This window comes from Ctenocephalides felis, unplaced genomic scaffold (genome assembly GCF_003426905.1).
Source record: "Ctenocephalides felis isolate EL2017-DRISC unplaced genomic scaffold, ASM342690v1 CF-g0.4_SCAFFOLD_01886, whole genome shotgun sequence".
Classification (NCBI taxonomy): Eukaryota; Metazoa; Arthropoda; class Insecta; order Siphonaptera; family Pulicidae; genus Ctenocephalides; species Ctenocephalides felis.
Window position 1 is genome coordinate 9,086,630 of NW_020538040.1, and position 27,032 is coordinate 9,113,661.

At 31.2% G+C, this 27,032-nt stretch overlaps 3 protein-coding genes across 4 annotated transcripts; 2 read left to right on the forward strand and 1 right to left on the reverse strand.

Annotated features, from left to right (window-relative positions):
- Positions 1-825: 825 nt before the first annotated feature.
- Positions 826-20,283, forward strand: LOC113378686. The gene is made up of 13 exons (XM_026619242.1): positions 826-963; positions 12,503-12,592; positions 12,668-12,961; positions 13,030-13,217; positions 13,464-13,570; positions 13,640-13,781; positions 13,872-14,040; positions 14,137-14,578; positions 14,652-14,801; positions 14,939-15,294; positions 15,371-15,617; positions 17,698-18,127; positions 19,901-20,283. The coding sequence occupies exons 1-13, from the start codon at positions 832-834 to the stop codon at positions 20,094-20,096; spliced, it is 2,943 nt and encodes a 980-aa protein (XP_026475027.1). The 5' UTR covers positions 826-831; the 3' UTR covers positions 20,097-20,283.
- Positions 20,284-23,417: 3,134 nt separating this feature from the next.
- On the forward strand, positions 23,418-24,184 carry LOC113377107 (transmembrane protein 258). Its single transcript, XM_026617307.1, has 3 exons — positions 23,418-23,543; positions 23,624-23,931; positions 24,055-24,184. The coding sequence occupies exons 1-2, from the start codon at positions 23,541-23,543 to the stop codon at positions 23,861-23,863; spliced, it is 243 nt and encodes an 80-aa protein (XP_026473092.1). The 5' UTR covers positions 23,418-23,540; the 3' UTR covers positions 23,864-23,931; positions 24,055-24,184.
- LOC113377106 (tumor susceptibility gene 101 protein) lies at positions 24,072-26,108 on the reverse strand. 2 transcript variants are annotated; one of them, XM_026617306.1, is made up of 9 exons: positions 25,969-26,108; positions 25,816-25,900; positions 25,682-25,747; positions 25,337-25,500; positions 25,159-25,270; positions 24,726-25,098; positions 24,536-24,659; positions 24,344-24,477; positions 24,072-24,288 (listed from the first exon to the last, which is right to left on the reverse strand). In XM_026617306.1, the coding sequence occupies exons 1-9, from the start codon at positions 26,014-26,016 to the stop codon at positions 24,102-24,104; spliced, it is 1,293 nt and encodes a 430-aa protein (XP_026473091.1). In that variant the 5' UTR covers positions 26,017-26,108; the 3' UTR covers positions 24,072-24,101. The 2 variants fall into 2 exon arrangements, with proteins under 2 accessions (XP_026473091.1, XP_026473090.1); XM_026617305.1 differs by having other exon boundaries at positions 24,726-25,270.
- Between the last annotated feature and the right edge of the window lie 924 nt (positions 26,109-27,032).

The window sequence follows — 27,032 nt, forward strand, 5'->3', positions numbered from 1 at the left end:
AAGAACAATATCACACTTGATTTTATCACACAACATAATTGCTTCAATAATTTAGTCTATAATTTTCATAATCTCGTACGATATATTAGTTGCTCTTTGACAATTATAATTTCTAAAGTACATTTTTCTTACTGATAATTTAATAAACATTACTGTTTATGTTCAAATATTAGGTGGATTAATTTGTAAAATCTAGTTCATATGAGCATTCTTCAATCTAAGATCAACTTGCTAAATATTCCATATCCAATGCCGAACAAATGAATATTTGACACATGAAACATAATTCTAAATCATTTTTTTAATAAGTACAATTATTTTTTGTATTAACATTTTGGACGTATTGCGATATTTATTAAACTGAATTATATAATTTCATCTGCCAAACACATACTGTTTACTGTATCTTATAATATTTTAATTTCCTGCACATCTCAGCTGCTTTTCGGCAATAATAATGCAGACATTACATTTTTCTTGCATATCATATTCTAATATTATCTAGGCTCATAATTTCAGCTAAATTTAAATTTCAAGTGAATTGACAATTCTAGCAGATGACAGTTCAAATGTTTTCAATGTCAAACAATGATAAGTACTTTTTTGTAATTTTTGCCATTTATTTCTACAATATTACTATGGTTTTATCGTTCATTAAATCTTGAAAATTTCCTTTAACAAATTCTAAAAAGAATTATCAAAATCCGAATAACCGTTTAAGAGAAGTATCAAAGTATCATTTAACCATTAGTACATAATATTGTATCTAAAAGGTACATTTTGCCTGTTTATTTATTTTTTATATTAATTATTTCTTTTTTTTCAGTTGTAATGCACAAAGACAAAGAGGACCCACACGGGGGTATGTTGACGCACTGTCATAACCTGCAAGAGCCGAGTTTTCGGAACAGAGACCTCACGACGTACGAGCACGCGGCCTTAGACGGCGACACTTTTTTACAGGTGAGCGTTCTATTAATTTTTTTTTAACATTTTAGAAATAATCTCTATATTATTGTAAAACTATATTATTGTCAGTAATGAAAATATTATAAGAGCGAAAAAAAACACTATTAAAAAAATTTAAAGACAGGAAAATTCGGTTAGTATTTTGTTACATTGTTTTGTAATTGACAGAGATAGTCCAGTCATTAAACTTATATTAGCTTAGAATCTCGGAATTCGAGATACCCAGCTGTAAGTCTGCTAATACTGTATATTGACACCCTAAAAATTGTATCAAAACCTACATATGTTGCGTACCTCTTACCATATGTAGGTTTTGAGACAACTTTTGGGGTGTTAATATACAGTATATACAGATGTGAGGTGAACTTACTATAAACACTAGACTAAGATTTGATTTCACAATTCGGATCAACGTTCGATATTTTTCAAGATTATCGGAACCATATTAAATCTTCTTTAATATTCAGAAAACGGTTAAGTTTTCCAGCAATTTTTTTTTATACATCATGTAATATTACATTTGCTTTGTATTTAGTTCTAAAACAGTCTAATTTTTTTTTAGGAATGCCTTAATATTTTTTATTATGGCGTATTTCGGTGTTTCTTTTCATAAAATATCTAGAATTTGTCATATTCATGAATTCTTAAAAAACAATAAATAACGACGTGACGTGCTTATTAGTTTTTGGCAAAGATAGGTCGAGCCATTTCGGAGATACGAGCATCCGACTCCATTAGTTCAAACAACTGAAAAAACGGAGCATCCTATTTAAAATATTTGGATAACATTTTATTTATATTGATGGAGTGAAACATTGTTTACATTTTTGCGAAGGCAAGTCAAGCGATTTCGGAGTTTCAAGAAAAAAAGTTAAAAAACTGACGGCTGTCTGAAATTATCATTAAAATCATTTTTATTATTTCATATACATGTAGAAATATTGATACTCACATGATAGGTAGACAGGTGGACAAGGAAACAAGTGGAAAAATGGACAGGTAGACTAGTAGACAAATAGGAATATAGGCAGATAGAGAGGTAGACTGGATGGCAAAGTAGAGAGATAGATAAAGTAGATACGTAGACGAAGATACTTAGACAGATAAATAAGTAGACTGTTATGATCATTACAAATCAGTTTTATTGCTTTATATACTGATTCTTAGTATATTGCTTTAAGTATTGATGCTCAACTGTCATGGACAGGTGGAGACAAATTGACAAAAAAATTGACAAGTAGACAAGAAGACAAATAAGAAGATAGATAGGTAGACAGAATGATAAGGTAGAGAGGTGGATAAAGTAGAACTGTAGACGAAGATGATCATTAGAAATCATTTTTATTGTTTCATATAATACATAGACAGATGGTCAGATAGACAAATGGACAAGTAGGCAGGAAGGCAATTAGACAAACAGGAAAATAAACAGGTATGTAGGTATACAGGGTAACAGAATTGAGAGGTAGATAAAGTTGATACTCACACGACAGATAGACAAATGGTGAGCAGATAGACAAATGGACAAGTATACAGGTAGACAAGTAGATCAATTGGAAGATAAACATACAGTAAGGTTGACATAATGATAGGGTAGGTAGGTAGACACTGGGAAAAATAGTCGCTTAGACAGGTGAACAAGTAGACTGTTTGGTAGATCATATATTTATTGTCTAAATTGATTATTTACACGTATCGAGAATTTATGCAGTTTGTCTCAGGGCAAAATGGCACATCTAGTCAGTTTTTATCTTTTCACAATTTTTAGTTTGTTTTTATATTTTCACAATTTTTTCAATTTATTTTGTATTTAATGTATTGCATTTTTTTGTAAATAAGAAGATAGACTGATAGATAGGTAGAAGGGGTGAAAGTGTAGACAGGTAGACAAAGTTGACAGGTGGTTACTTAAACAGATAGACAAAGAGGCTGTTAGACAAGTAGATCAAATTACAATTCAAATACTTATTGATTAAATCGATTATTCACACATATCGGGAAATTTCTGGCACTTGCCTTAAGGCAAAATGTCACTTACACCTAGTTATTTTTTATTTTGTTTAAAGTATGTACGATGCACAATTTTTTCATTTTATTTGGTAAATCGTTTTTCATTTCTTCGTGTCTTTTATAGTTAATCTCTTGTTTTTTTTTAAAAAAAATCAGTATCTGAAACAGTTCAATTTTCATGTAAACATTAGAAATATGCGATGTGACATAAAATTTCGTATAAAATTTTTCAGAATAAAAATATTACAAAAATATTGTCCTTAAAGAATCCAAAGTCAAAAAAAACTAAACCCTTATTACATCTGCCACAAATAATAAACTTTTGCTCAATTCTTCGTAGAAACATGTCATTTAGTTGTATTATCTTCCACGCGCCCAATTTGACATATTTATTTTAATTCGAAATTCTCTCTATTTCTCTGATTCTTCTATTTATTTTGGGGCGAATGCGGGGGCGAATTTTACCCAACCCTACGGAGGGGTGGGCAAAATAGTTCGGGGCTGCAAGTGTAGCCACCAGGTCGGAAGGTGCAGGAGGTATTCCCTGTATCTGTCGGTGACATCCCTGCCGGAGTTCATTATTTGTACCCCATAAAACACGTCATAGCATTTATCAACTTGTATATATATATATATATATATATATATATATATATATATATTATACTAGGCGACCCGATGTTTGTTTCATTTTACATATAAATGTATTTACATTTTGAGGAATATATAGATAGACTGGTGGAAACATATGTTGGAAAATTATTCCTGTATATCAAGATATATATTATTGTATATATGTATATATATATATATATATATATATATATATATATATTTCCACGAGGACAATAGATGCTCATTTTATTAGTTGTCATAAAACATTTTATAACGCTTTGAATATTTTTATACATAATTTATGATAGTATAAGCTTTCAAATATATTTCTACAATATTTTATTCTTCAGATTTTATTTATTACAATATATATATATATATATATATATATATATATAATTATATATATATTAATATATATATATATATATATTATATATATATATATATATATATACATTTAATATTGCGGATAGTAAAACAATTGTATATATAGGGTGTCCTAGATCTAACTTAAAATTATTAATACATCTTATAAAACAATTCATTGACGTATATTTAAAAATAATATTAAAGTATCATTAACTATATAAAAAGCTCCCAACCAAAAAATAACTATCTACATGAATAAAAGCCTTTATCAGGGTGCCCCAGAACTCAACATCAAACCAAAACGGTGTAACAGTTTTGAGTATAACGAAAAAAAAATCACATATTTGCATATACAGGGTGTCCCAGAATAGTTAAATCTAACTTAAAAATATCAATACATCTTACAAAACAATTAAATAACGTATACTTAAAATTCATATTCAGGTATCACACACTAAATAAAAGAGCCTAAAACCAAAAAAGTTATCTATATAAATAAAAACTATATTATATTTAATTATGTATAATACTTTTGAAAAAATTAGAAAAAAGTATCTTTTGCAGTTTGAAATTTGTGAACCTTCAAGCCAAACCTAGAGTTGGTCAAACTGTAACCGTTTTTTTTTTAACTTTTATTATTTTTATTCAAACATTTAATGCAAACCTAGAGTTCTGGTCAAACTGTAGCCAATTTTTGTTTATTTTTTTAATTTTTATTATTTTTCATAATTTAAACTTTGGAGCAGTAACCTTAATAAACAATTCTAGGACCACTGCCAAAAATAATCACACAATTGCATTAAGTTTTCTAAAATTAAAACTATATATTGAAATATGAATTTATACTTTCAATTCACACCTAGAGTTCTGGTCAAACTGTAGCCATTTTTTGGTTATTTTTTTTATTTTTTGTTCATTTAAACTTTGGAACTGTAACCTCAAATAACAATTCTAGGACCATTGTCAAAAATAATCGCATAATTGCATCAAGTTATCTAGAATTAAATTCTTTTATTAAATTATGAATTTTTCTTTTAAGTCAAACCTAAAGTTTTGGTCAAACTGTAGCCATTTTTTTTTTTTTTTTTGTTTTGTTCATTTAAACTTTGAAACAGTAGCCTTTATTAATAATTCTAGGACCACTGTCAAAAATAATCAAACAATTAGACCAAGTTATCTAGAATTAAGACTATTTAATAAAAAATGTATTTAAAATTTTCACAACATTTGTAAATTTTGAATTTGACTCCTTTAAAAAAATGCTCTAATGTCTTAGAAATTGCCATTATGAGTTTGCGCATACTAAAAAAAACGAGTAAAAAAAATAAAAACACCAATTGATCCTAAAACTGAAAAAAGTGTTAGTGTTGGACAACCCTTGATAGGAAATAAATTATTTTTAAGTAAAACTTGAGGTTTTTCTTAAACTCAAAAAATCTGAACAGATATTAAGTCAAAAACATTTTTGTTGGTTTAATACTAAAAGAACAAGTAAAAAAATAAATACCCAAATGATCCGAAAATTTAAAAAAAAGTTTTATGGTTGGACATTTCGTGATAAAGTTAATTGTTTAATATAAGCTTTAACTGAAGCTCAAAAAATCTGAACTAGAATTAAGTCAAAAATATTCATTAACTGCACGTGGGATGTATCATTATTTGATCGCTAAAATGTTTTTACAAAATAGGGCTAGATGGGTAAACATTTAGGGCTGCATGTTATTTAGTTGCTTACGAATTATAAAAAAATAAAATGAAACAAGTTGGTCTGTAAAATAAAAAAAATTAGGGGTTTGCCAACGATTATGGTACTACTCAGGGGTATGAAAAATAGATGTCCTATTCTCAATCATACTGAACGTAATTGTAAAATTTCATAAAGATCGGTCAAGCCGTTTCGGAGCAGTATTGTCACTACTATATATTACGTATACATACTACATATATATATATATATATATATATATAGGTATAATAGTATATGTATATATTTCTATATAGTGGTGTCCTCATTATAATCACATTAATGCATATCCTCGGCGAGTGCATCTGCGGCCTTATAGACCTATGAATGCAATATTCCCAGTAGTTCCTCCAGATTTATTAAAAACGCATTAAAATCTTAAAATACCTTACTTTCCAACTGCTGTTTGTTTCAAGAAAATTACACGTGTTTATATTACTAATTCATTACGAAAAACGACTTAGTATTGCCAATAATTTGAAAAATCAGAAATAATAATATTGCTTATACATATATACTAGATACATTTATACTAATAGATGATTAGAGGTACTTTTTCATATTTTCTATTAAAGATTATTTATCCTTATTCTGATGATATTAATATTTATATATAAAATTACCTTCATGATTTTTTTATTGATATTTTACTTTGAGTAACTTTTAAAATGATATCTCAAATATTATAATAGATCACACAATGAAAAGGACGAGCCACCTTTGACCTCTCCTTGTTGAGAGATTTCATATTATTGAAGGCGATATGTTGTATACAGACAAAGACTGATACACACAATTACTTGATAAGCAATTGGCGACAGGTCCAAAATTAGCTTAAACATATGTTCAAGTTAAGAGTAAATTTCTTAATTATAATATGATTCATATTGAGGCCTCGTCCTTATTCAAGACGAAGCCTTCCAAAAATTACTTTTGAAGATAGTGAGAGATAATTTCAGCACCTAGATGTTGTGTACGACATAAAATCTCAAATATATGTACATGCGAGCAATACTCTGCGGCGTGTGCTAGAATACGAATACGAATTCTCTTGTATTTCGTTTTCTCAAAAACGGCTGGATAAGGATCGGACAAGCAGTTTCTTTGTAATTAGCAGAAAAGTGTAAACAATTATTGTCGTTTACATTTTAGCCCACAATTTTGAATCGATTTTGAAAATTCAAACATTTTATTTTTGTCCAATTAATACTTGCTATTTAGCTTTTTGTTACCGCTTGCCAAATTCACACAATGTAAAAAACATTTTTGCGTTCCATTTTATGTGAAATTTATCAAATATTTAAAAAAATATATGTGTACATCTGTAAAGATAATTCAAAATACATTTAATTCGTATTTTGAATGTTCGAAGCCTTGGTTTTGCTAAAAGCATTGGTTTTAGCTAAAGGCAGGTCCATTCATTTTAGGTTTACAGTGGAAAAAATGTCAAAAACGACCTTTTTAGAGCAAAAGATCGGAATATTAGAATATCGGATTATTTATAGTGTTTTTAGTTCTTTTTTCGACGTTTCAATTCATTCTGAATAGTTTGGCACCAAAATTGGAAAACTTTTTGTGTGTAAGTATAAGAGACAAAATTTGGCATTTCGGTGACGTTTTCTCAAAAAGTGAGATACTGATTTTAAAAATTCATAAACTATTTTATAAAACTCGATAAGAACTAGTTTTTTGCGATTTTCACAGCCGTTTCTTTATAATTAGCAAATAGGTCAACGTTTTTAACCAAAATACTGAATTTATTTTAAAAATTCAAAACTTTCGAAATATATCAGTTATCGTGCTAGTTAGCTTTTGGTAAATATTAGACAATCAATGTCTTTGTAGTTAATTGTTTATTTTTTTAAACTTTTCATGATAATAGAAATCGGCGTCTTGACGAACATTCTAAAATGTTATATGTCAACAAAATCGGTTTAGTTATAAAAATTCATCAAATTTTGAAATAATGAGGAGTCTCATTTTTTTATTATTATTATATAAGAGTTTCTGCACATGTCCTGAATTGCACAAGTAAAACTATAGATAAAAGACTATTTTAAAGTCTTTTTTTCAACATTTTTATTTTTAATTCTTATTAAGTCGATTGTATACACATATCAATTAGTTTTTGCAAATTGTCTTATCAAAAAATAACACTTACACCTAGTTGACTTTTCATAGCTTCACTTACACCTAGTTGACTTTTCATTGTAATCGTCCTAAAAATCGAAATTGAAAATGTTTGCATGTCTTCACGTTTCAGAGGTTTCTGAACATTTTGGCATACCTCAGAAAAAACTGATGTGTATGTGAGTTTTGTGTGTCCACAATATTTCGTCTACGTTTTCGGGCGCACCGATTTAAAATATTACAAAAAAAATCGATTCCTACTGATGGGAAGACGTGATGATTAGTTTTTGGTAAGGTCAGGTCCAGCCGTTTCGGAGATACGGAACAAAGAGTGCAGAAAATAGAAATCGAGTTTTTGAGAGAACAAAAGATTTGAATGATTCAAAAAACATGCAATTCGTAATGATGGGGAGAAATGCTGATTAGTTTTTACCATAGACGGTCTCGGAGATGCGGAGCTGAATGTACAAAAAATTGCAGTTTTTGAGAGAACTTAACATCCGATTTCAATGATTCAAAAAACTTTTTGCTTGTGTTGACGAAATGATTATTTTTGGGGAAAGTAAAAAAAAGACTTCAAAATTTCAAAAAAACCCTTTTGTTTTTAATTTCCCGAAAATATTTTTTTGAATATGGAAAATAATACGGATTTTAATGCTAATTCTAGCTAAAATTCTAGCTCACTTATATATTTAAATAAATAAATAGTTTTAACTAAGCAATTGAGTTTATATAATTCCTAGAAATATGAGATAAGGTTTTTTATTCTAACTCTGCTTTATTAAGTTTTATTTTTCATGTAAGCATACGTCGTCGTCCAATTCATAAGCTCTAATATTTTGTCTATAAAATACGAATAATGAAAGTTACAGTATTTATAATAATCTATTTGAAAACATTTAATATTCCTTGAACATTTTGTTACGGTACGAGATGATCCAGCAATTTGCCTTAAGGCGCGATACCATACACCACTAGTTTATTTCGGAATCTAATATTGTGCTTCTTAATCAGCTACTAAATATACAATAAAGTATTGTACACACCTTGCATATTACTAAATAAACAAATATATCACAATATGCGACTCAAGTTTCAAATTATATGTAATACCTTGCATTTAATTCCTCTGTCCAGAAATCAAAAATACTTTTCCCTTCCTGGACAACCAAATACATATTATCATTTGAATTGTGACATATCTCTTTTCGAGTACGTTTCGAATAATTCCTTCTCCAGTGACGGATTAATATTAATGTGTCGGTTTTAAAAAGGGGCATCAATTATACTTGTGCGCCTTAGATGATTTTCTGTTCATTTTTTCGTCTCTCTTAAGACGAGACTAAATATTATAAACGCATTAACGTCCGCAACGAGAAGATATCGCGCTTCAAGTAAATTAATGCAACCCGATTCTAAAGCCGCGTCTACACTTCACAATTTTAACTAATGGGTCGATTCTGCCGTAGAGTAGAACCAATGTTATGGCAAGGCTATGGTAGGTTTCAGTTTGCATACAAAATGCTACTAAATACTGCTAATCATAAGGAGACCATAGGTCCCTTGTACCCCGGGGTTTTCTAAAAGCAAAATTTACCCCGGATTTAGATCTATATATCATTTTATATAGGTTTTATAATTGTAGGACCGATTCTGCCGCACAACAATCCAATGTTATGGCAAGGTCATGTTACGCTCCAACTTCCATATATTATGCTACTGAATCACAATGAATACTGTCAAAGGCTGTGGCAGGTTTCAGTTTGCATACAAAATCCTACTAAACACTGTCAATGCGATTTACACATAACCTGCAACTTCACTTGTATGCCATCATAAGGTGACCATACGTCCTGGATTTCCACCTTGTGTCCTGGGTTTTTCTAAAAGTAAAATTTGTCTCGGATTTACATCTTTATATATCGTTTTAGATAGGTTATATAATTGAGGGACCGATTCTGCCGCATAACAGACAAATGTTATGGCCAGGCCATGTTACGTTCCAACTTCCATACATTATGCTACTGAATCATACTGAACACTGTCAAATTGTCATGTATTTGCTGTGCATTCAGACGTTTTACACATAAACTGCAACGTCACTCGTATGTTATGAAGCTGGGTCAGAAAGACCCTGTTATCTGACGTCGTTTTTTTGACATTTGTGCGGTTTGTAGGTTAGGTTTTCTATCTGACAACCTGAGAAATACGCCTAACTGCACACCAACTACATGGCTTTTGTCAAATTTAGTATGGAAAGTTCTTCATAACATGGCCTTGCTATAACATTTTTCTGTTATGTGGCAGTATCGATCCCTGAATCTTCGCAATTGCTTGACAACAAAATCACAACTACCCAATAAATTATCAGAAAATGATATGTTACAGTAATATTTTACAAGACAACGAGTATGCTTTTATGAAATCCTTGATAGTCTTCTACTTTCATCTCTAGCATCACTAATTGAAACTCTCGAGGTAATTTCTGTCGGTCTTTCTTAGAGTCCATGTCTCTAATCCGTACAGAGCAGTATATATATATATATATATATATATATATATATATATATATCTTTTGTAATGATGTATGTAAATATACTCCTTCTAAACGATTATTCGGATTTTGATAAATCTTTATGAAGTTTGTTAAGGAAATTTTAAGGATGTATGTGATTATAAAAATATAGTAATATTGTAGAATTAAATGGAAAAAAATGAAAAAAATGCAAAAAACGGCTTGTCATTGTTTGACATTGAAAATATTTGAGCCATTGTTTGGCATTGAAAACAAATGAAAACTGTCATCTGCCAAAATTTTCAATTTACTTACGAGTCTACATAATATTAGAATATGTATAATAAATTCATGATTATGATTTAAAAAAATGAGATGTCTTCACTATTATTGCCTAAAAGCGGCTGAGATGTGCCATAAATTAAAATATTATTAAAGATACAGTGTATATATGGCAGACTGAATGATACACATATGAACAGGATTTGACAAATTAATTCACTTCAAATATGAAATTAAGTATAATCAGGGCCGGTTCTACCTTGAATGCGACGCAAACATAAAATGCGAGCGCACGCCTTAGGGGGCGCCGACACAATATTTGGATATGAAATTTTTAATATAGTTTTTTTCAATATAATTCAAGACATATATTATTCCTTTGCATCTTTTACTAATCTTTGCACAAATGGGAAAGGAAAGATGTATACATACAATGCGGCTCTTACGTATATATGCACACACATATTATATATATAAACAGGGCCGGATTTAGAAATTTGGCGCCCTGGGGCACTGACAAAAATGCCGCCCCATCCCTGAAATGTTACTTAAATTGTTTTTATATATTATTCTTGTACCAAAAATCAAAATTAAAAAAAAAATATATTTTTTGAAAACTTAAAAAAAATCAATTTTTGAAAATTTTGAGTTTTTTTTTATATTATGAAATATTTTTGAAATTTTTCGCAGCGCGATTGCTTTGAAAAAAGTTTATAATTTTCAAAGAATTTCAATATACACATAAAAAAAAGTTTTTTAAAGGGCATTTTTTCATATTTCTGAAAATTTTAATGCTCTTTATAAAATGTAATTTTCAGAAAGAGAAGTTCCAGTAATTTGCAGTGATTAATCGTCACTAGTTTAATTTTTTTTCGGCGCTATAGGCTTGAAAGTTCTAAGAGAGCTCGAGATTTGAAGAACATATTTTTCTTAAACTTTCAGCTCGTTTACGAAACTTTGTATTAGCCAAATTGCCAAATTTGATAATAACTTGTTAACCAATTTGATAATTTATGTTCGGAGAGGGAGTCAAAGAAAAATAATAAATTTTAATAATCGTCTATTTGAATCCAAATTTTGCATTGTATTCGTAGTATGTTTTATATAAATTAACAAAAGTTAACTATATTTTTTTAAATAAAAAACGTTTTTAAAAAAAAATTAGTTGATTACATTGTATAGCATTTTTTCTTACTATCCAAATTTTGCCGCCCCCGAAAATCTGCCGCCCTGGGCAGTAGCCCCGACTGCCCCTACTGTAAATCCAGCACTGTATATAAATATAGATATAAATATATATATATATAATATATATATATATATATATATATATATATATACCTGTGTTAATTTATTTACTAACTATAAGGAATAAAAACAAGCCTATTCCGCAGTTCGATTAGAACACTGACGAATATGCGATATACGACGTATGATAAGAGTTTTTAATTATAGTTATGGTCACTCTATGCCATTTTAATTAATTTAATTTCATATGTACGAGGACATTGTGACGACGAGGACGAAAAATAACACAGGTGGACAGCAAGAGGGCCATGGGATAAAAAATACATGTTTTAAGATATGGAAGTCCTGCAAAAGGATACAAATACATACCACATTGATGTTACTTATTAGGTTTATTTTCTCAAATTTTTCTCTTCTATCTTGCTGTTTGCTTATTATAAAATGCAAGAATGTGCTTTGATTCTACAATATGTCCAAACATAAAACTATCTTCAAAAAAAAAAAAAAAAAAAAAAACAAGTTGACGACGTATATTAAATCTATTTAAAGTAGCCAGACCTACATGTGCCTAATCAACTTTCCATGAATTTATTATATTTTATATTTACTTTTTCTAGGCGCTGAATGGATTTCTGATGATTCTAACGTGTGAAGGCGAAGTGTTTTTTGCAACCCACAGTATAGAGAGTTATTTGGGATTCCATCAGGTAATTTCGCAAATACAGAATTTTATTTACCATACACATTTTGCCATCAATAATAATTATTCATTACCCTTACAGTCTGATATAGTGCACCAGAGCGTCTACGAGCTGGTCCATTCCGAAGACAGAGAAGAACTCCAAAGACAGTTACTCTGGAACAGTTTTATAACCTCCGGATCCGGTAACGGAAACACTCAACACCAACATCAGACGTCTCCTGGAGCACATCAACAACAACATCAGACGGCATCTGATCAACAGCAACAACAGATGAGTCTCCAGGAGGTCTTAATGCCCCACAATGCTCATTTGTTGGAACGGAGTTTTACAGTTAGATTTAGATGTTTACTGGATAATACTTCAGGGTTTTTGGTGAGTAGGGGGAAAGGACTCACGTTTTAGAAAGGATTATTGAAGTTGCTAACACTGAGGTTTTTTAGCGATTGGATATCCGAGGACGTGTCAAAGTTCTTCATGGACAAAATAGGAAAACAGAAGAACCGCCTTTGGCTTTGTTTGCAATCTGTACGCCATTTGGACCGCCAAGTTTACTGGAGATTCCACAAAAAGAAGTGATGTTTAAAAGTAAACATAAATTGGACTTGGGGTTGGTTTCTATGGACCAACGGTTAGTATACTCTTCATTGAATTTCTTCTGCACATGTGCAATATTTTGTTTCATTTTGAGCTTCTTCAAATAGTATACCTTATAGCTTATCTCAATTTGCATTGTTTCTTATAATATATCAGACCTTTTCTGTTTTTCAATCCAGTTTTTTCTTAATCAGTTTTTCTGTTCTTTCTAGTTTTCAACGTACAATTTTCTCCATTTTCTATTACTCGAGGTTAAATATGTATAATTTATTTTTTTCAGGGGCAAAATGCTTTTAGGATATTCTGATGGTGAACTGGCTAATATGGGTGGATACGATTTAGTACATTTTGATGATTTGGCATATGTGGCAAGCGCTCATCAAGAATGTAAGTTAAACTAAATTATCACAATAAATTTCTTTAATATTTTATATACAATTTCTTCATTTATTTTAGTGTTAAAAACTGGAGCATCCGGAATGATAGCTTACAGGTTTCAAACCAAAGAAGGACAATGGCAGTGGTTGCAAACCAGTTCGAGACTGGTTTATAAAAATTCAAAGCCTGATTTTGTTATTAGCACACACAGACCGCTTATGTAAGAACGAAATAGATTATACTTGATTATAAAGAAACTTGTTAAAGTAACTGAAGACCATGTTTTTAATCATTGTACTTTATTTTTTAGGGAAGAAGAAGGCAGGGATCTGCTGGGAAAACGTACGATGGATTTCAAAGTTAGTTATTTGGATGCAGGTTTAACAAATAGTTATTTTACGGATAGTGATAATATTATGACGTCTGTTCTTCCAACGGCTACGTCACCGACAATACCAATGACGCCGACAAACCAAAGGGTAAGGACTCTCAAATTCTTTTCATTAACTTTTCATAGGGCGAGTTATATGGAAATATTGAAAACTTATATATTGTATTATCTTTTTTTCCCGTAGGTAAATCGCCGTTACAAAACCCAACTCCGCGACTTCTTATCAACATGTCGAACGAAACGCAAACTGTCGTCGCACCAATCACCTCACGCATCGCCCTTAACACCTCACGCTCCTGCTGTCCAATCCTTAAACAGTCCTTTACTCAACACGTCCAACAAACTAACGAACAACAACAACATAAATCTAAACAACAACAACTCTTCGCCCCATCTCTCGACTGTCATGATGGATTATCTGCCGACAGCTGCTGCCGAAAATCACCTGATGACGCCCATTGCTGCTTATCATCATCACCCAAATTTGTACACCCAGGGAGGATATGGTCAGACGGAGAACGCTCTCTATATGGGACAGACTTTTCAGACGATGTATCCGGATAATTTGTTTCAGAGGCACCATCTGACGGGTTATTATACGGCGGCGGACTACCAGGCTGCAGGAGGTAAGAGCTGGTCCTTCTTGCGGAGGTCGGAGTTCTGGGAATTATACATTAATATATTTTTTTTTGTTTCTAGGATATGTAACTACTGGTACCAACGGCTTTCTGGAAGTGTCTCCTAGAGGATACGAGAGCACAGGAGTAGCTTATCATCAGTTAGGGACGCCTAAGGACGACAAACTTTATGCTTGTGCACAGGTAAATGTAAAATGTCAAATAAGCTATGGTAATTTATCAGCTCAATGCTTCTATTTTGCTTTCGTTGACGACGTACACAAAGTTATGTTTTCCTAATGCATCAATTTAATAGAGTATGATATTTCTATATATATTTTTATATATTAATTAATTTTTTTTACCCAGGTTCTCGAATCACCAAAATACGCCTACGCCACAACAACACAGACCCCACAATCCGTTCCTACGCCCCTTATCCTGTAGCCTCTCCATTGATATCAGCCACTCCGTTATCAGACTCCAAGGTGAGTCCTCCACCACCCCAACAAAGTCCAGAGACGGATCCTTCTCCAAAAATCACGGAGGACCCTACGGCTAGTATAAAATCGGAGATATCTCTAAACAGCGGTGGAGATGGATACTCCCATCATAGATATTCTGCTGATAAAAATGAGGCGGCGACGTATGGTGAACACCAGTCGGAGGCTAGTTATAATGCAGGTGGAAGGGCGAGTGTTACGGATAGTTATGTCAATGAAAGGGTATGGAAAATATATTTCAAGGTATTTGAAACTTGGTCTTGGAATATGTGTTTGTATATTATGTTTTGTTCATCAGGTTCGGCATGGTGGTGCTATATCAGTGACCAGTGATGGAGGTACTTATCAAACTACCCCTGTAGATCATAGAAGTGCTGCTGAAGCGTATGCTTCTGATCAACAAAGGCAAACTGTGTTAATGTGGGGAAGTGCTATGATTTCGTCGGACAGGGGTGATCGAGAAAACTCTCCTACGAATTCGAATTCGTCGACGCCTTCTATGAATGGTTACGATGCTAAGCTCATAAAGCATCAACAGGATACAGGTAATAAGAATAATTGGTAGGTTAGGAATTTATTAGTAGTGTATTTTCACTACTATAATCCTAGTTTAATCTTATATATAAAAATGGAGCTCTCGATCAAATGATTCGCTAAAACTCGCAAACGGCTGAACCGATTTGGCCAGTCTTAGTCTTGAAAAATTCGTGCTAATTAGTAGGTTGTCGGAAAGGTGAGATATTATTTCAAAATCGCGTAGAATCTTTACATTTTTAACCCTCCGTCGGTCGGATATTTTTTCACCTTCGAACGGTCGGAAAGGTCTGGCTGGACCACTATTCATTTTACATGCATTTATATGGGATAAATGAGTTTTTGGTGTCTTATGTATTAACGATTATATAAAAAAAATCAAGAAATATAAAAAAAACGTTGCTTTTTTTGTTAATTTTTCTGTTTTAAATCAATGAAAAATAGTATTTATTATTTTTGGCGCCTGAATGAATGTGTGCATTACTCATCCGATTTTCAGTGTTTGCGATTACCAATAAGTTTGGTAGGTTTTCAAGAAACTCTCGTCATGAAAATACTAACATTCATGTTAGAACACATAGCAAAGAATATAAACAACGCAGTTTGAATAGAAAATACCATGAAAAAGCGTATATTTCATACAAAATGTATGGGTGGTCTAGACAGACCTTTCCGACCGTTCGAAGTATAAAAAAAATTAAATCCTTATAATAATCCTTCTGTGCATTTTTTCGTCCTGATTTTTTCATTGATCGACAGCTAATGAAATCTTGGAAAAAGTCAAGAAATTTCAAGTCGATAAGATTACTAGAAGTATTTTATTTTTCTAATTGAAGTCGAAAAAAGTCTGGCCAGACCACGCCGACCGACGGAGGGTTAACTTGAAAATTTTTGTAGAAGCGTAATTTGAATAAAACAATGGACGGTGGCTAATACGTCAAATGTCAAACGTTTTTAACAGACGATTCACGGATGTTTTCCGTGAATATTATTTAATAATGATTAAATTGCAGGTAATAGTTTTGTTTGTAGTTTTATTTGTACACAAAAACGTTAATAAACGGGCCTCAAGTGTTACTATAAACTCTAAATATCAACTTTTTTGAAATGGTAATATGAAAATGCACCTTTTGGCATATTTTTCTCAAACACGGTGCTCTGAAAGATCTCATTTGTATAATTATATACTCATTGGTATTTATAAAACATTTTCTAGGTTATATTTTTTTTATTTATGTTATTTTAATTCAGAACCTAAATTTGGTATCGATCAAAAGGTAGAATAACATTTTCCCAGTTATAATTTCCCAGAATTTATCGGAGAATAGATAGTAATTTATGAAGGTCCGGAATCAAAAAGATCCACCACCGATGTGTCAAAAGCCAGTAAAGTTAAGCATTGTTTAATAACAATATTTGAAAGTAGTGGGAAAAAGATGTATAACCAGCTATAACCTTGATTCTTATGACTTTGCTATCGAGAGATAAAGAGTAATCTCTGAAAATCCATAATACTTTTTATTACATTTACTTTAATTCATCGAATGTTACTTGAAACTTTTCAAAAAGCAGGTCAAAGAAGAAATACTTAATTCATTTTCTATCTATCCTCGCAGAAATTTAAACATTTTGTATAAGCTCAGTCTGTTATTTACAATTATACACAAAATCCAAAATCCAAAAAAAATCTGAAAAACTTGAAACGTAATCAATAAGTCGAAAGACCAAAAAAGACTTGGATTGGATTATACCATGTTTTCTATAGTGTATAGAACTTCCAGTTTGATTGTATTGACAAAATATAGACAAACTAATGGGGATTATTGTTTTTATAATACGTCATTGTATATAGCATTCAAACAACAACACCCTTTTACACTTACAGTATTAATATTTCTGATTCTCTAGAAATTGTTTAGAATATAGTTTACTTAGCAAACCAACGTTTGCCGGGTTAGCTAGTTATATATATAATGAAAACAACAATATAAACACTACAATTAGTTCAATGTGGGCTGGCTTTTAGAGTAAGTAAGTTATATTTAAACTGTTGGCAAATTTTTTAATATTAATGCTATTTCCATTCCCTAGGTAACGGTTTATCAATGCATCACCAACACCAGTCTCAAAACCACCACATCGGTCTCCAAAGCCACCAGACGCACATCCACGCTCAACTACACCACCAGCAGTCTCACAACAGTCTGTCCCCGCACGAAGACCCAGAAATGAGCCTAAAACATCACCAAAGGGACCCCCAACAATCGTGCAAATGGAGCAACGGTCTTCAACAGCAACAGAATTATCCTGATACGAGCGAGGTATGGCAGCCGTACCAACATCATGAGGGCAATAATGATGGTGGTCGGCATGGGAGAGATTATTTGCATCATAGATATCACCACCACCACCACCATCACCGTAATCATCAGTATTTGCATCAGCACTATGGTGAACAAAATCATCATCAGGCAATATTGGCAAACAGCACAGCCGCGACGGCACTTTATACTACGGCACTGTGAGTGCTTTTAGTATTTGCATGGAATGGCACATTTTGGGGGATTGTTAATTATTAGATGAATACTGATGCATGGGGATCAGAAATAATTAGTATTACAGTTCAGATAGAGATGCAAAGATTATTTAAAGTCATCAGGTTATGTATTGTTATGTCTAATACAACTTCACCTGGATTGCTAAAACTTTAATGGTGGTAATAAATGCATCTTGTGCTCGGATTTTATTTCTATACTCAAACACTACATTGCAATATTTTGCAATATAATATAATTTCTCTCTATTAAGAGAATTATTTGAAAATCATTTTCCAATTTAAAAACTATTGTGAATATAGTAATTCTTTCCATGACTGCAGCATATTTTAAATATTTAACCAATTTCTGCATTGATCTTAAATTACAATTAATATTGAGTTAGAAAATCTTACATAATGTTTGATTTTGAAATAAAAATAAAAAATTCAAATAACTATTGTTATTTAAATGTTAAATGAACATTTAAAAATCAGCATTTTAACTGAGCCTTATGGAAACTTTTTAATCTTTGCATCGTTATGAACAAATTTAACTTAATTTGGTGATGGATTTAGCTTTTTTCGTATGATACTAAAGATTATTTCAAGTAAAGTGAATGGAATAAAGGAAAAAGATACTCATATAGTTTAAAAAAATAATGTGCCAGAGAAAATTATTATTAAATGCATCTACCTTAACCTTTATTGACTTCACTATATGTCTTACAGTCGTATTTAATTCTCCCTTACCAAGGTTTATTGAAGTAAAACTTATTTAGGCGTGACTAGGGTGTAAAACTGTGAGAATGCAACGGAAATTGCGTTACGCCCGAACTGTACGTCATTCGCTTCGCTGTACGGGTCGATTGTGATTAGTCGTCGTATATGTGAATAGAGATATGTCGTTTTATACGTACTGGCATCAACGTTGTATTGTGTACCGATATCAACAAGGAAATCGGCATAGATAAATAAAAATTTTAAAGTTGCATCGTAGTACAAATCTTGATTTAATGAAAAATACCTAAATCAGAAGAATATTTTACTCTGTTCCTTGAAAATAATAAAACAAATTAAACATTTGTGCCGTGTAGCGTAAGTTTATTTATTAGAAATAATTTCTATATTATTCGTAGTTTCTTTAAATCTTTGAAGATATTAAAATGGAAAATATTTTAGGCAAGACAGATTTTATAGCTTGTCAAAGAATGATATTATATCGCCAGCGAAAAAGTAAAAAATCAATGAATGTATGTTAATTTTAATTACACGAAGTTGTTCAAACACAATTACATGATGGGTGAGATTGTGAAAATAATATTTGTTTAGGCGTTGTTTAACATAATCCACTGTGTGAACGAATATTCTAGAAGTTATTAATCAGCAATTACTTCATTTCTCTAATGAACGTTTATTTCTAAATGCTAATTACAATGACAAACCGATCATGTCATATTTGAAGTATGACTTTAATTACATGATTGTTTTCAAATAATCTACATATTTTTAATGCTATTATAAATATATAATTTATAATTTATCATTATATAAATGTGTATAATGATTGACACTAATAAATGTGTGCATCACGTGTGTTACCATATTACTAAGAAACATTATTCAAAATTGGTATATGATGTAATTATTTTTACTTAAATGCCATCTCGTACAATAGCAAATGAGTTTTATTTTTATTTATCATTTTTTGGGGTATGAGAAGAATACCATAATTTGCTAAATGGAATCCTTCCTTTCCAGATCCTCATCGGAGGCCACGCGGTGTCGATCGTCACCAGCGCCTCAATCAGCCAACAGCAACAGCAACAGCAGCAACTCTGTGCACTCTTACCCCCGGTCTCAGCAACACAACAGCAATCAACAAGATCAGCAACATCCACCAGAGCAACGAATCAGCAAGACAGCAGGAGTCCTCTGCTCTGCATCTCGGAGGTGACGAACACCTTGCTAAATCAATAAAAGGATTTGTAGGAAAATTAGTTAACTGAAAGTAAAAGGTGAAAGTGAGGAAATAATATCAAGTTTATTATTAATGACCAAAAAATGCTTTGCTTTTTATATCATGTTAGACAACATAATCGTGAGTCGTACGCATAATGTGAAAACAAAAAAATTCCATTCCAATTGAATCAAACATTGTAAGTAGATAATTTAAGTATATTATATAGACTTATGATATTTTATTACTTTTTAAAATAATTATGAATATATGAATTTAATTGATAAGCGAACGCTGACATTCCTAAGACAAATATATTAAATCAATTCTCATTTTGTAGTAATTTTAGATATTTACTATTAATTCCGAAGTGTTTGCAGTTCCATATATAAAAAATATTATAAATATAATTAAATACATATTACATTAAGGATATTCTCTAGCTCATAAGGTTTTTAGTAGGATTATCAAAATCTGAAATGGTTTTGAAATTTATCTTCCAAAGCTTTTATTGTATTTAAATCGCACAATGCTACAAAAAACAAAAGTTTATGATTTAATAGAAACTGACGACCAGCCGTACTGTTAACTGGTATTTCTTTATAATTATTTGTGATAATATTAATATAAATATGATGGGATAACTGTAATACATGACATAGTAATATTAACAGGCTTTTGGACAGATTGGTATATTAAATTATATTCATTAAAGGACAGATTGATATTTATTAAACTCAGAGAAGAATCCTAAGCACAATTTTATTAAAAAGCGATTAGATTCTGCTTTAATGTGTTCTTCAATACATATCTTTGACTATATTATTATCCACTATTTGATGAAATGTTTAAAAAATTGATTACTTTTTTTATGAAATATGTTGTAATAATTAAATACCTGTGGAAAATGATTTGACGACATTTTTGAATTTCCTAATAGTAAAGATTTGTAAGTTCTTCAATAACTGTCTAATAACCTTTAACCGATTTCTTACCGAGTTTTATTTCTCTGTGATAATCAAAGCATAAATATCGAGAAATGCGCAAAAAGATTTCGCACAAAACGAAGCATTCCAAAAATATATAAATAATTGTAAAATATATCATTAAAATTTTAATGTAGCTAATAAATAGACTATTTTTGAAGTCATGGCTATAATTTAATTAATCATCTTGTGTAATTAATAATAATTGTCTCCTTTTCTTTTTAAAATAAAAAAACATGTTCTAGTCTTGAATATAAATTATAAATATTTTTTATCATAAGTTTATCAACAAATAATATTATTTGTTAATACTCGGATTGATAAATAAATTAGATTCATTTTGTAACATATATTTAAATAATAACAATGTCTGTAAGATATAATAATTATTTATACAATTAAAATTATATAAATATAAAAAGTAAAAAAGGTATTATTCATTTCATAGGTCTATGTCTATGGGTTCAACACCAACATATTAAAATAAAATAGGTGTACCGAGAACACTAAATCTTCAACGTACTCTTATTATTTGTAATATATTGAGATTTATATGTTATTACATAACTATTTGAAAGTGGCATTTAATGTCAATCAATTTAATGAATTTGTGTACCTATCAACCTGTCTTTCTACTTGTCCAATGTGTATCTGTTTATCTGTTGATATGTCCACTTGTCAGTGGCGCCGGAACCAAATTTTTGATGGGTGGGCTAGTTTTTTTTTTTTGACAGACAGCCAGTGGGCTCTTTTTTTTTTAGAGATATTAGTCCATATAATTTTTTCAAATTATATGGACTAATTCATGGGTGGGCTCAAGCCCACACAGCCCACACGGTTCCGACGCCACTGCCACTTGTTTACCTGTCTACCTGTCCACATGTCTATCTGGCCGCCTGCTTACATGTATACCTGTATACCTGTCTACTTGTATAGAAGTACTTGTTTATGTTTTTATTTATGTCTACTTGTCCACCTATTCATCTTTTTATCCGTTTACCTGATTACCTGTTTACCTCTCTACCTGTATTCTTTCCTACTTCGTCTAGATATCTACCTGTTTACCTGTCCACCAATAATTCTATATGTGGGTGTGCATTATTTCTATAATTAAAAAAATATATTAGTACGTTGGACATCAATGCAAGTTCTGGTAATTTCTCTGGTCAAAATATTACACTTAATAAAAAACGGATCATATTTGGTTCCCAGTACGTCGCGGAATTTACAAACACAACGCGATTTGACTAATTCAGAATTCAGTTTCTGTAAAATTAGTTTTGTTACTGTAGTTGCAATACTTTTTAAATGATTAGATTTTGGAAGGTGCTGCAGGATCGACAGCAAACTGCCCTGTTTTATGTTTTAATAATTTAAATTAAACTAAAATGCTTAGTTTGGGGCGTCTATTAATCACGTGAGAGATGACCTTGGTGATACGTGGTGATATTTCAGATTACCCCCATCTCTCACCTAAAATCACGTGTATATTTAGTATCTTGAAAAAATCATAAGAACTGTGACTTTTTTTTGATAAATTTCGGATTTTTTTTAAATTGAAATATATAATTAATACACGTGCTATCTTACCAACCAAACCCTCCCTTCCTTCTCATGATATTTTGTTATTTTCTGTCAACCCCTTCCTCCTTCAAGACTCACGTGATTAATGGGGGCGTCCATCCTTAAGCATAATTGCAGAAATCTTTCCAGAGGGATTGTAATAAAGTGTTAAAAAAAATCGGCAATTTCAATTAATTTTTTTGTGGGTAGATACCATAGTCTTATAGATCATACTAAAATATTACGGACCTACGCCACTCGTTTAATTTTAAAAATTCGTCAAAGATTGCAAAAATTAGTATCGTTTTTTTGGCATTTGTCAAAATTAGACCTTTCACCGACGTTTGCTCAAAAACGCCTGAACCGAAATTTGGAAATAAGTGTTAAACTTTTCGTCCATATTTGAGCTCATACTACCGAATCGATTTTATAAAATCAAAAACTGTTCGAAAGATATTACTTGGGAATATTACTGAACATTTATTAATACTAATACCAACTAGTTTGGAATATCAGATTGGTATCTCTGAAACAGCAAAATATTTTTTAATTCAAATATTATTAAATGTTTACATTGGAAGCAGTTAATCCGTGCTCCCGAAATCGTTGACGGAAATTTGTATCTACACAAATCACATACTTCACTCTCTTATCTAAATTCAATAACACAAATTATGGACTCAAACCATCAGTCAGTTTCTTTGCCATAACAGCGCATAGGTGGTGTCACTGATTTGTTCATACTTCACGACGCTGACTCGTTTGTGTTGTCAAATACGTGTCTTCTTATTGACTGATTATTATAAAAAGGTGTATTGTAATATATGTTTTTCTAGTGGAATAAAAGTGATAATATTCAATTATAGTGATATTATTAAAGAATTTAAATAATATGGTAAGATGTGGGAGATGGAATTATTGCTTGTGTCTTGTGCAAATTGCCGATGAGGTAACCTTACTTTTCTTGAATTTTAGTTAAACATGGAATCTATGACAAGATACGTATCGCCTGTCAACCCAGCCGTCTTCCCACACTTAGCAATAGTCCTATTAGGAATAGGAGTCTTTTTTACTGCCTGGTTTTTCGTATACGAAGTGACCAGCACAAAAAATACCAGATACATTTTCAAAGAGTTACTTGTATCTTTAGTGGCTGCAATCTTTTCTGGTTTTGGAACATTATTCCTATTACTATGTGTGGGCATTTACGTATAGCACTGAGCTCTCTACATGAATCATTCCCTTACTAAGTACTTCTCTCAAAAGTTGCAATAAAATCACATGTAAACATCATTGTAATATATTCTTAAATTCTACAATAATATGTGTGTATAAATGAAGTGCTCAATATAATAATAAAAATAAGATTGATACAAAAAATTAAATATATGATTTCTACATTATAGCATTTCTTATATGGTACACAAGGCAATATATGCAAGTGATGACAAAACTAACAAGCGAGACCAGCTTTCTGCCTGCATTTCTGCATCAATGCTCTAAGCATGAACTGGCGTCGTGATAGAGCTCGAACATGCTTTAAAAATGTATCTAGGTCTATAACTCCTTTGAGAAGAGCTTCATCGAGGTAGTAAATTGTGTCTTCAGTTGCTGCCTCCTCAGCAAACGCATTCAGCAATCTATAATTGGGATAGTTTCATTTATGTTTAAAACTCTTAAGTCAATTTCACTTACTGTTTGTACAATGGAGCTGTTGTGGTTACTGCCTCATCTACATCTATTTCTTCTTGATCTTGCAATCTATTTATCGCTCGTTGCAGATCTGCCTCTTTGTCCTTAAGAACTGAGATGCTTTTTTCTAATTCAGTCTACAAACATAATTTTAATAATTTTTCATACTCATTTTAATCGTACTACTTAGTATACCTGTTCTCGCTGTAATTTTGCGAAAATTCTATCAAGTCTTTCTTTTCCTTCATTTAATTCCTGTTCAGTTCTTCGCAATGTTTCCATTTCAGCCTGGCTTTGTGAATATTGTTCTCGTAAACGTCTAAAAGTTATTCAAATTCATATTGCTGCCTAAGTGAAAAATACCAAACTGGATTTAAATTCTCACCTTCTGATTTTATCTTCCACAGCACTCATTAAACTAGCTTTAATATGCTCCTCAGAAATAGTGCCTGTTTGATTATAACTATTACCTCCGCCAAAATCAGTTCTTGCATTAGGCATAGGTATAGAACCAGTACCTGATGTTGGAGGATATGGCAAATTTGGCCCACTTTGTCCGGGATAAGGCGTTTGAGATGGTGAAAATGGAAATGGCATATTTCCAAAACTGAATGAAGTTGGATAAGGAACTGAATTGGATGCAGATGTTGCAGGGGGATATGGAGGGTAACCTGCATTATTTGTGGGAGGTGTATAACCACCTGCAGGATAAGGTAAATATGGTGATGGACCTGCACTACCTACCCTAGGCATATTTGCTAAAAAAGAAAATACAATAAGATAAAACTTTAAATACAAGTGTGATAAAACACACTTACAAGGAGGATAAGGCGTTGCAGAATCTTGTTGGTTACGTCTTGAATACACTGGTGGTTTTTCTCCAAATGTGACTATCATAACTTGTATCAAACTAAGCAAGTCCGAAGTATTCTACAATAACATTGGAATGATAAAAAAATCATCAACAGCTTATTGTTTATATTATTAAATTCCTACCGGTTGCCAATCGTGCAAATATGGCAAGTAAATTTTTCCATTATAATCAACATACATTGAAACTTTAATGCACATATCAGGTGTGGGCCTCACATAACATAATGGTGCATTTTGTGGATGTGTGTCCATTATCCAAATGCATACTGGTATGTGATATATGGTACCTGTAGTAAATGATAACTTTATTGAGGTAAATCAGTATTTAAACGTTTTTACACAATCAAGTACTAAGTATATGTAATACGATTGTGATGGTGTTCCCGAGGACTAATTTAAGAGAAATTAACTGCCTCTTGGCTTTTGTTTAATCTAATATAAATATAATAAAGATGTGGTATTTCTTACCTTTATATGTAACGGGTATTGTGCCTTGCATATTAAGTAAATCTTTCTGAGATCCATCATTGAACACTTAAAATAACGTTTATTAGCTAAAATCTTTTGAATCAAGCAATCATTTTATTAAAACAAATACATACCAAAAGCCTCGTATCTGGCTGTCAAACTTTTATAAATATTTAATACAGTTGCTACGTCCACACGAGTTTTATCAGGATTATAGTACTAAAAAAAGAAAGACAAAGTTATTTGTGGGTGAAAGAAATACACATATTTTGGATAAAACCTATCACCTTCACCAAGGACTGTTTGAGAAAGTTTTCTTCTGCGGCAGTAACCATATTGTAAGAATATTAAAATATTAATTAACCATTTAGTTATTAATAAAATGTATTTATTGCGTGTAGAAAAGCACTTAAAATCGTGAAATGTCAGAACGTAAGTGAATAATGACAGTGACAGTTTTCAGTTGATTTAAACATGGCTGCCACGTTGGTTGTCAAAATAACTTTATGAGAAAATGAGTAAATATCATAGACCTTATATTACATGGACTGCTAGTCCCCATACATTTCTCGAGTGAAAAAAGAGTGCGCGTAAGGTTCACACGCGATTGAAGTAAAACTTTTTTGCTATCGTACGAGATGGCATTTAAGTTAAAAATAAATACATCATATAACAATTTTGAATAATGTTTATTAGTAATATGGTAACACTCGTGATGCACACATTTTAGTGTCAACCATTTTATATATTTATATAATTATAAATTATAATTGAAAGGACTTGAACCTTCATTAAAGAAATAAAGCAATTTCTGATTAATAAATTCTATAATATTCGTTCACACAGTGAACAGCTGCAATATAAACAATATTGAGTAATTTCATTAACACTAGCAATAAATAAACTGCATGGGTGTCCATTCTGAAGCATATCTGTATTAGTGATGGGTCTCACTTCGGAGTTATTACTCAGATACAACTCCTCCTTCGGAGTGAATCCGAGCGGAATTGTGTCGGATATTTTGTCATATTCGACTTTCCTAAACTGGTAATAAATCTGTTAACTCGTGTAGACAATTACTGCTTTGGAAAGAAAGCGGTCGTTTCTCGTCTCACGGGCAGTTTTATTACCTTTTAGGTATACGAGTCAAAATAATGCCATTGTGTATTTTCCAGAAAATACAAAAATATTACTTCAAAGATACAAAACAATAAAATTGAGTTCAAGTGTGAATAGCTCAAATGTATAATTTATTGAATAGTAAGAGGTCATATTTCTAACTACGACAATATTTGGAAAAATACACGAAACGAAATTTAATCAGGTTTTTCCATAGCCTGAAATAACAATA

Bases quoted from the DNA above. Each gene is read 5' to 3' on its own strand.
- LOC113378686 (XM_026619242.1), top strand. From the start codon at position 832: ATGCACAAAGACAAAGAGGACCCACACGGGGGTATGTTGACGCACTGT. The intron at 13,218-13,463 runs GTTAGTATACTC...TATTTTTTTCAG, and splicing joins TTGGTTTCTATGGACCAACG to GGGCAAAATGCTTTTAGGAT. The intron at 15,618-17,697 runs GTAATAAGAATA...TCCATTCCCTAG, and splicing joins AAAGCATCAACAGGATACAG to GTAACGGTTTATCAATGCAT.
- LOC113377106 (XM_026617305.1), bottom strand. From the start codon at position 26,016: ATGGTTACTGCCGCAGAAGAAAACTTTCTCAAACAGTCCTTGGTGAAG. The intron at 25,271-25,336 runs GTAGGAATTTAA...ATGTTATTGTAG, and splicing joins ATTTGCACGATTGGCAACCG to AATACTTCGGACTTGCTTAG. The intron at 24,660-24,725 runs GTGAGAATTTAA...AATAACTTTTAG, and splicing joins GTGGAAGATAAAATCAGAAG to ACGTTTACGAGAACAATATT.